Source organism: Octopus sinensis, linkage group LG1, assembly GCF_006345805.1.
Source record: "Octopus sinensis linkage group LG1, ASM634580v1, whole genome shotgun sequence".
In the NCBI taxonomy this organism is placed as follows: Eukaryota; Metazoa; Mollusca; class Cephalopoda; order Octopoda; family Octopodidae; genus Octopus; species Octopus sinensis.
Genome location: NC_042997.1, coordinates 95,401,235 through 95,412,115, shown reverse-complemented (window position 1 = coordinate 95,412,115; position 10,881 = coordinate 95,401,235). Strand labels below are relative to the sequence as shown.

The window sequence follows — 10,881 nt, the reverse complement described above, 5'->3', positions numbered from 1 at the left end:
TACCTCAACCCCCAGTGATCAACTGGTATCTATTCTATCGACTCCGAAAGGATGAAAGGTAAAGTCGGCCTCAGCGAAATTTGAATTCAGAACGTAAAGACGGACCAAATGTCGCTAAGCATTTTTCCCGGCATGTTAACGACTCTGCCAGCTTGCCACCTATCTACACCCCTTTAATGATAGTGTCTGTCTTTATTTGGGTAACTATTTCTAAACGTCGGCCTCTTATTATATACATACACAATTTGCATGCTTGCATTACATATACACACATATACTACTTACAGACATTTATATTTTTACAAATCAAGAATTGTATATTGTCCAGAGTGTATCCGTAGCCACTACTTTCGATACCAAAGGAACATAAAACAACCAAGTACGTCTCAGATTCAGCACCATTGTATATTTACTCCCACAATTTACCTTGGGTTTCTAGAATTAAAGACTGGAAATTACGATATTCTTTAGTATTTTCTGAAACTTGTATGTCTCCATTCTCCCAATTATCTTTTGAAAAGTAGACAGCTGTTGGAGCATTTGTTTGGTTTTTGAAGCTTTCTTAGATTTACTTTCAAATTACCGTTTTAGGTAAAGACGAATTATCGCATTAACAAAAATAATTGCTGTAAGTGTTTTCAAGGATTAATAATTAACACTTTAAAACAATTATATTGTAGATTTTAAGGATGAGATTTGGGTTTAAAGCTAAATACGAAGACCAGATTCAATATATTAAATTGAACTTTTTTGCATTCCTTTTTTGAAAATTGCAATCTGTTGTTTTAAAAAATTGCTAACCAACTAATTAGTATAAGATATGTTACTTAGTCCGATAATTTGTTTGCCTTCGTTTGCTCACACTTTAAGTAAAATACATTGCGATGTTAATATCATTCTTTTGAGTTTTCAGTAAAGTATCTTAACTAGTAAAACTGAGTTTAACGTTAATAAAAAATACTCTACAGGGAAATAATAATTGATAACAATCGTTAGTTTTAGGTATGATTTCCAATCTTACAACAATGTAATTATAATATATGACGCACATTAAAAGCAGTGTACTACATCTTTAAGGAGAATTTGTTATACATATGTCGACATCTAAATTGTATGTCATTTTACAGGGCCGAATTTAATTACGGGATGAAGGAAACAGTTATAATATCCACCGAGAGATGAGGGTTGGAATTACCCCACACTATATATTACGTCCCACATGCTTTGCATGTATACCAATCGTATCCCTTGGCATGTGTATGTTGATAGTTTCTGAAAGAAATACCGAAGTATATTTCCCCTGACTATTCAGTTTTGCATGAAGACTAAACAAGAGAAGTGTAACATCTGTAACTTTCATGAATACCGCAGATGTTTCCGATATAAGTGCCAATTGTATCTCATCAATAAAATATAGTAGCTGCTAGGTTCCCTTTAATTGCTGGAATTAAGTATCTTTCTCATTGATATCTAGCAAATCCATGACAAAACAAACCGCTACCGCTTGGATTAAAAGCCAAATATCTCACTAAGTTGTTAGTTATATATATATAAATGCATTATAAACAGGCCCAGGTAATATTACCCGTCATTAGGTTTTTGATTTAGTAGACAAAACAATGTACTGGAAGAGGAGGAGAAAGTACTGTCATAAGCAAGTAAACAAAGTATCGGATGGGGTTTCAAAACTAAATACATTAATAACAAGAATATATATGTTGTTTCGATAATTTCTTTGTCGTTTATTGGCAAACAATTACAACGTGTTTTAGTTTCAATTTAAATATTTAATTGACACAATAGATGTTCTTCCTTTATATATTTTCCTCAAAAACAACAAACATAAAATATTACGAATCTCTCCCAAGTCTACCATAATATCAATATTGTAGAAAAATTGTATCATTATAAACTGCTTCAGAACTTTCTTGCTCCGATGAAATAATTACCAGTCAAATAATTGCAATTTATTCAGCTGGATTTTTCTCAAAATCTAGTGTGTAGGTTATAGATTATTACTGATAACATCATCATCAGTAGTAGCAGTAGTTTCAGTTGCAGGAGTAAATGTTTTAGTTGTTGTAAAGTTGTTGAAATTTGTTTTATAAACCATCTACGGTCCACTGTGATATATCAAGTTGAAGTACATAAAATAATAATCATTTTGTTTAACTCGCTTGCATAGAGTCTTTCTATAATACGAATGTATTCATTTGATCCCGACAAAAATGTTTGTTCATAGGTAAATTATATTTCATCGTTTTGCAGTAGCACTAGCATTTGTATGAAAAATTAAGGTGGGGCGATGAAAAGAATACGTATACGTGATATAAGTATCGGTTTCAAATTTTGGCACAAAGGCGGCAACTTTTAGCAAGGGGTTAAGTCGAATACATCGGCCCTAGTACTCAACTAATACTTATTTTATCGACCCCGATAGAATGAAAATAACGTTGACCTCGGCGGAATTTGAAGTCAGAACGGAAAGATGGACGAACGCAACATAAATATTGCCAATCAAATGAAGATAAATAGGTCAACGAGAGCCACCATCATCTTTCGCACACAAGACTTCAACTGTAGGAGTACAATAGTCATCCATCGAAAGTCTTTGTATGGTGAAAGCACAATAATTTGAAGAAAATCTAGCTTATAAATCTATAATAATAAATGCCAAAACTAATTTCTGTGTCACACTTTGAGCCCTTCTCTCACTATTCAATGACACTTCTAGTCCTCTTGCTGGAGTAGGAGTAATAGTAGGCATAGAGACGATGAGGGCGAAAGTAGATTGACAGTTGAGCTGGTAATAGGGTGATAGCAATAGCATGAGCTATAGGGATGTGAAAGACATTGGTGATGGTGGTGGAGGTGAAGGCGGCGAAGTCAAATGTATTGATGTTAGTGGCGAATGGTGCGTGTGTGCATGGCAGTTGTGGTGGCGGTATCGATGATGGTTGGAAATCAACAGAGAGAGAGAGAGAGTGAGAAAGAAGTTTTACAGGAAAAAAAAAATGCACTGACGCCCGAATGGGAAAGCAAAAATAAATTGTTCATAATGAAAAGCTTTGCAATAAGTTACAAGTCAACATGTTACATTGCTTGAAAAATATTGGTTAAGTTTAATAAAATGTAATATGCACATAATGCATGAACTGTCATTATTGGGTTCAAAGCCCAATGAAGAGCCCTACAAAAGCTTTTAAGCTAGTAGAAAACTGTACTTCTTGGTGCAATTACCAGGTAGTCTGACATATTGATGGTAAGCAATTGAACCACTCAACGCAAATTTGATGTGACTCGAAGCTTTCCAAGACACGAAAAGAAGTTGAAACATATACGTTATATATTACGGGATTCAAGTAGAATATAAGTAGTGAAAAAAATACGTGTTTATTAACACAAGCATTGCAGATTGTAAGCAATTAACAGAATTATTCAAGAAATTTTACTTAAATTATTCAGGTTTTGTTTGTGATGAAGAGTTATCTGTCCAAATTCTATTGATAATAATGAACGCTTCACAAGTAATCAAGGATTATGCTATCTATATGTCAGAGCATGACATATATAGTAAAGTATATGACAGTGGCATATAATTCAAGGAGAGAAAATGACAAGTTTTCACAGAAATTCTCAATAATAAAAAAAACAATTAGTATGCCGGAAAAATGCTACGTCTCTACGTTTTGGGTTCAAATCTGTTGGGTCGAATTTGCCTCTCATCCTTTCGGGGTCGATGAAATAGCTACCAGTTTAGGTCTGGCGTCGATGTAATCGAAATACCCCACCATCAAAATTGTTGGCATTGTACCAAAATTTGAAACCAATATTGGAAAACATTCCATGGCAGACTGTGGGCCATCTTGTACAGGAATCGGGGAATGGGAAATATTGCAACGTTTTATCTAATACGTTGAAATGGCAAACCATTTTAATATTTGTGGTGTAAATATTGATTTCAAATTTTGCCACCAAGCCAGCAAATTTGGAGGAGGGGTTAGTCGATTGCATCTGCTCCATTGCTCAATTTACACTTATTTTATAGACCGCGAAATGATTAAAGTCGACCTCAACGGAATTTAGTCTAAGACTCTGAAGACCAACGAAATACAGCTAAGTATTTCACCCGGCGTGCTAAAGATTCTGCTAGCTCGCTGCTTTGGCAGTGTAAACATTGAAACATTTTGAAACTAAGAATTGATACTTCTGTGTAATAAATTCGATTTAATCATTTGGATTATTCTTAAGGTTTATAGCCCTCTGTTTTCTTTTCTACTGGACTTGAAAGAATCCATTGTTCGTCTATGAAGAAGCTGAACTATGAGCGGCGTTTCAAAGTTTTATCATTACTGCCTAAATCGAAATTGGTGAGATAAACAATTTATGTGTATAAATGTCGGAAGGACTTCCGCACGTTATCTTTATTGAAGTGTATATAAGCCGAACATTTGCTTCCTCCATTTCAGTTTAGTAAAGAGCGATATTTTTGATATTTAGCCTTCCCAAAAACTATAAATATAAGAGATTTGTAAGAAAAATATGACAAGTGATTCAACCAAATTTTAGATATTCTACTGTGGCAGAGCACTGACTAACCAAAGCAGCGAATGAAAAATGCAATTGAATGTATTTATATATTGAATATATTTATGAATTGAAGCAATTAACCTCTATTTTTACTAACTAAACTAAATATACTAGGGTGCACATACACAAGGGCGTAGTTAGGGGCATATGTGCGTGCGTATATGTACGTATGTGAACAATAACTTCATTTCATGCATTTGTACAAAATGTGTACATCTGTTATTATATTCAGATGGCTACACTGGATCAATTCTTGATTTCAATATTGAAACACTGGAGTTATAAATTAAAACCTGCCGTTATCACACTTTAGTAAGCATCTCATAGAAATTGTGAAAGCGACTTTTTTTATGAAAAAACAATATCGGTCATCAAAAGAATGTAGAATAAACATTGTAAGAATCTCTAAAGGAAAATTACGTGCACATTTTCGTTGATTAATTTCTCCTGTAGGTGAAAAACAAAATTTAAATAACATGAAGCCCTGAAACAATTCTGTATTTTAATTTTGATTTGAAGCTTCTTAGCGTTAGAATTTATGTTGATAAGTACATAGTCAATGTTTGTAACAAACAAGACCATACTCAACCATGTTTGACAGCTGGTGGTAAAGAAAAACAAGCATAAAATATTTCCACCATGCACTTAATAATCAAAAGTAACTTATTATTCAAATACCAGCGTTTTAAATGAATTCAGAATTTCGTTAACGACAGCTCGCTTTATGACAAGTTTTCCTGGTTTTACAAAATGTATTTTCAATAAATGCAATTTAAGTGAAGCTTTAACGAATTCCGAAGTTTTGAAAACAGGATTATTAGGTTCAAGACCATATCGTTTAGATAATTTTCTTTTATGACATGTAATAAATTAACAGCATGTGTAACAAGGCACATTGTCTTTTTCACTATTGTTTCCAGTCAAAAAACATGCAGAAATTAATGTTACTTAACAACATGACATTTATAGACATCTTACAGAAATGGATATGAGAAAAATATTTATGCTTATACGCACAAGTTCTTAGGAAAAATGAGCCCACTTGGCTGTATAGGGATACGAATTTATTAAACCAGCTCAAACGTCTTAAGGTTTCCTGTGCTTTAGCTTTACCTACGAATTCATGTGGCTTTCGCCTTATTGAAACGGGTATTGGAAATTCTTTCAGTAGATGACAAACAGTATACATTAAGTCTATAAATCAACTGGATCTTGAACACAAGCTATGTGTTTCTTAGTCTACACTGCTTTAGATATATAATATATATCTTTGATACAGACGATGCGATTTTCTTGCATATGATCATGTCATCATATACTGGGATCAATTTTGGTGGCTGTCTTTATTGCATGCGATAATTTACAACATCCCTAATAGATATATCTTCAAGGTGTCATTTGCATTCTCGAATATAAGATGCATAATTAAGACTGAATAACTACAATGGAGAAGGGTGTAACTTTGAAACAAAGGCGGTGTTTTTTTTTCGTGATCAACACACGTTAACGGACATTTTTTGAAATAGGTATTATTCAAAAAGAATAGTGTAAAGAAACTATATTATTAGAAGCCTTCTAATGTAGAGAAAATGTGCTTTAAGGGCTGCTTATACAGCTAGTGCAAAAGAGCTTGGTCTGATAATTCTTGAGAATTTTCACTTAAAACACCATTTGAAATATTCGAAATTGTCGACTGATCAGTACTTGTAGGTGAATTACAGTATTGTGAATCTGCATTCAACAGTTCGTAATACAACTTTTGGGAATTATTTGTGTTACTACGTGGTCGAGGTTCAATATGATATAAACTAGGATCAGGTGAAATTTCATCAATTCTTAAGCAAACAATATCTTTTTTAATCGGAAAAAATATATCGAATATCACAAATCGGCACCTTATATTTATTAGGTAACAGATCATGCCAATAAACGGTAAGCAAAGAATTATTATTGCACAGGATACAAGTATTTGACCGGTTATTGAATTGTTCTTAACTAATGTTTCATTTTCCGGTGTTGTCATCGCTGCACAACACAATAAAATAGAAAGGATGAAGAATAGGTTAAATCGAATTCTTTCTGGTTTCATATCTGAAGAGAGAAAAAATAGAACTTTACGATTATTGAATTGCAAAAATAACATATAAATTAACTAAAGGCCGAACATGGTGATATATGAAACTATTATTACTAATTGGACAGAAGAAGAGTAATATGAATGAATATGATATTGAATTCTAACTCTCCTGCTAACATCATCTTTTAGTCGCGGAGCAGATAAATGCATTTAGTTTACAAAAAAAAAAAAAATTATCTTATCTGCGATACAATTCTTTATAACATGCATCAACAACACATATGGCAAAAAAACTCCATCTTTAGAGATTTGATGTTTAAATGTTTCTTACGTATAATTATTTACAAAGCCAACATTTACTTTTTCCCTTTTATGTGATTGGATATTTTCTCATAATTGGCAAAGAATTGATGCCCACTAAGATACTCCTCTCTGATTTTTGTTACAAATTTAGCATTGTCACTGTATTATAGCTTTCCCGAAAAATTCTCACATTTCTGGTTCAAAAATTATATTCTAATAATATATTAAAACTACACTTTTTTAAAAATAACATTTTGATTGTCTTTTGCAAAATGTACCTACCAAATTTTGAACTCAAAATCATATCATCACTTTCACATTACAATGTATTCATTACGTTTGTATTATTTCTAAAAGAAGTCGAACCTTTCATTCTGAAGATCAATTTTAATAAATTATTTCACTTAATCTTTATTAAAACAAAACACGTACGCAGAAATTGTCCCAAGAACTAAAAAACTTGAAACATAAACGTCCGACTGAGGAGACCAACACCGCTTGTGTGATAACGTCTCCGTATAATACTGTTATAGCATTATATCAAACAAATACATATACATTCTTGCAGGCAAACCATTTTGCGTATCTCAAGTTAACTGCAAACAAATAAGACATCTTGAAAGCCAATTTTCAAGTGTTTATCTTGTACTGCTTTACCGACCCTAGAGGACGAAACGCAATGTGAACATCGGCTGAATTTGATCTCAGGACAAGAGGAGGGACGAAATGTCGCTCAGCATTTTGCCAGACTCGCTTAGCATTTCTACAAACTCATCGCCTTGCAGGTATTGATTCATATTTTGGCACGATGTAAGCACTTCCGCGTCAGTGAGTAAGTCAATTACATCAACCTCAATATTCAACTGGTACTTATTATAACGGCTCCGAAAGAATGAAAAGCAAAGTGGACCTTGGTGGCCTTTTAACTCAGAACATGACGACGGACGAAATGCCGCTAAGCATTTCACCCGGCCTACGAATGACTCCGACAGCTAGCCGCCTTAACAGTATCAAATAGCAAAATGGATATGAGAGTTTAAATCTATCCTTCAGAGCACATATCAGATGCTAATTGTATGTTACTGAAAAGAAAATACAAATACAAAAATTGGGACACTTCTTGCTAATGTAGTGAAGCTAAATAAATATTAGATGTTTCTAGTGAAGCAAAACAATATTTGCAAAATATTTCTTTCTCATTTTTTTTTTTTGACAGCTGGGAGTTAGCTGTCCCTGTAAGAAAACATTTTTTTATATGAACACTTATCGATTGATAAAAAGATTATTGTTTAAATCCATAACACTTATCACGGTGAATATCAGATATTCCAATGGATAGAATAGTGCAGGCGTCTACAAAATATAAACGAGACTTTATATTTTATAAGTAGTACCAATAATTTAATTAAAATTCCGCGGTTGTACTTAAATATTTTACGAAAGGCGGTACCGAATGGCTAATAAAAACTTATTTTAAAACTGTATCAGTGGATATTTTGTATTAGTACTTTAGCCGCAGCATTTAGACGCCTTGGTCATGCACGAGAAATAATATTTTCACACATTATAAGAAGAGTATATACTGGGTGTTTATTGTTAAAGCAGTAGAACAATTGAAATCACCCGCGAATTATTTTCTAAATAAGAGTATATTATAAGTAATGTTAGAAAATATAATTCATTGGTAATGTAATTTCATATTCAACGAACCGCCTAGATGAGTCTCTGCGCTGGACGTGCGTAAGTTTTAGAAAAAGGTAATAATGCGAATTCCACTTGCGATGCTCAGTTTCACTCTCATTTTATATTAAATTCTACTGGTTGCTATTGTATTGACTTATAACTGAATAAAACCTGGTGACAAATAAAATTCGATTTATCTAATATCCAATTTGTGGAAAATAATACGATTACCCTGAATTAATGGTAATTGATGTACGTCGATTATCATAGTGATATTCACGAACAATGTTTTCGAATATCCTACTAATTTAAATCCAGGGGTCCCTTGAAGTATATAAGAAAAAAGTGCCACCCATTTTTAAAAATGTATAGTCTAAAATATAGTTAATCAGCGGTAAACATTGATGACCACATCCTCTAAAATTTATACGCTTCTCTGAAAAGCTGATTAATTCCGAGAGCTCTTTTTCATCGCTGTGTGTGTGTGTATTAATGTTGGTAGGTGAGTGTGACTTTCAACTCAGGGAAAACTACGTTGTTATACGATATAGAATTTAGAAAATTTAAACAATCTTTTCGTGTTATTTTACAAGGAGAAAGAAGCTAAAGCTTATGCCTTGAATTAGAAATAAGTCCAATGTAAGATATTTAAATGTTATCAATATTGATATTACCTGCCTTCGACTGCTAATGTTCTATTCAGAATGATGTTTATGTTTCGCTGATTCGAACTGCAGTTGTCTTTATGAGATCAGTGGAGTAAATCCAGTAATATTTTAGATTATATAAAATAGGGTTTCCATTTCGATGTTTTCAGCGAATAATAAATCTAAACAAAAATATAGTTCAGAGGTTCTCAGTAAATAATTTGTACTTAATCCTGCAGAGGTAAAAATTCTACTACACAGTTTCGAATATATGTAAAAAAGAAAACTTAGCATTTGTTTCCCTGTATTTCCCTGTATTTGTTTCATACATTTTGAAGTGGAATTTTCTATTTCCATGTAAAAGTAGGGAAAGCTCACATTGAATTCCACTTCGAAATTGTTTGTGCAATAAGATCTTCTTGGAGGGCGGCGGGCTGGCAGAAACGTTAGCTCACCAGGCAAATTACTTAGCGGGATTTCGTATGCCGCTACGTTCTGAGTTCAAATTCCGCCGAGCCGACTTTGCCTTTCATTATTTCGGGATCGATTAAATAAGTACCAGTTACACACTGGGGTCGATATAATCGACTTAATCCGTTTGTCTGTCCTTGTTTGTCCTCTCTGTGTTTAGCCCCTTGCGGGTAGTAAAGAAATATGTATTTCGTCTGCCGCTACGTCCTGAGTTCAAATTCCGCCGAGGTCGACTTTGCCTTTCATCCTTTCGCAGTCGATTAAATAAGTACCAGTTACACACTGGGGTCGATATAATCGACTTAATCCATTTGTCTGTCCTTGTTTGTCCTCTCTGTGTTTAGCCCCTTGTGTGTAGTAAAGAAATATGTATTTCTTCTGTCTCTACATTCTGAGAGCAAATTTCGCCGAGGTTGACTTTGCATTTCATCCTCTCGGGGTCGATAAATAAAGCACCAGTTTCATACTGGATTCGATCTAATCAACTGACGCCCTCCCCCAAAATTTAGAGCCTTGTGCCTAGAGTAGAAAAGAATAAGCTCTTCTTGACGAAAACAGATTTTCACCACGAGAACATACATTTATATTTAAGTACTAATTTTAATTAGTACTTAAATATAAATGTATGTTCTCCCCAAAATTCAGCTAATTAATTATTACGTTTTATAAATGCTTATATTTCAAAAAGCTAATAAATATAGATTAAAAGAGAATACATCCTAGGAATCATATTGCCGCTATGTATTGTATTACTCTACACGGATTTTGTGCAAATTTGTACGAAAATCCAATTTCGCAGTGAAAGAAAACAAAAGGCCATTATACGGCTACTCAAACACAATTTCGTTGACAAACAAAAGAAAATGCCATTATAAGTTTACACGTTTCTTCGTGTGATACATTATTCACTTATAAATATTTAAGGAATCATTACCTAATTCTATCCGTATAGGCACAGCCCTTACTAGTTTATATTATATGTTGAAAACATATTATTTGGAAAAGCAACAGAAAGTGTACATTGTAATCACTGAAAGAAGTGGACAATACAACATTTCAAAGAGAGTTGTTCAAGGTGAAATTGAATGCAGGGCTGCTGGGGAGAAAGAG

General features: G+C 33.4%; 1 protein-coding gene across 1 annotated transcript in view; it reads right to left on the bottom strand.

The window, feature by feature from the left end:
• Nucleotides 1-5,078: 5,078 nt before the first annotated feature.
• The window catches only part of LOC118766316, an 11,101-nt gene continuing 5,298 nt past the window's right edge, over nucleotides 5,079-10,881 (bottom strand). Inside the window, exon 2 of the mRNA XM_036509677.1 lies at nucleotides 5,079-6,681. Coding sequence (XP_036365570.1) covers nucleotides 6,206-6,681 — 476 coding nt within the window. The 3' untranslated portion in view covers nucleotides 5,079-6,205. The remainder of the gene's footprint in view (nucleotides 6,682-10,881) is intronic.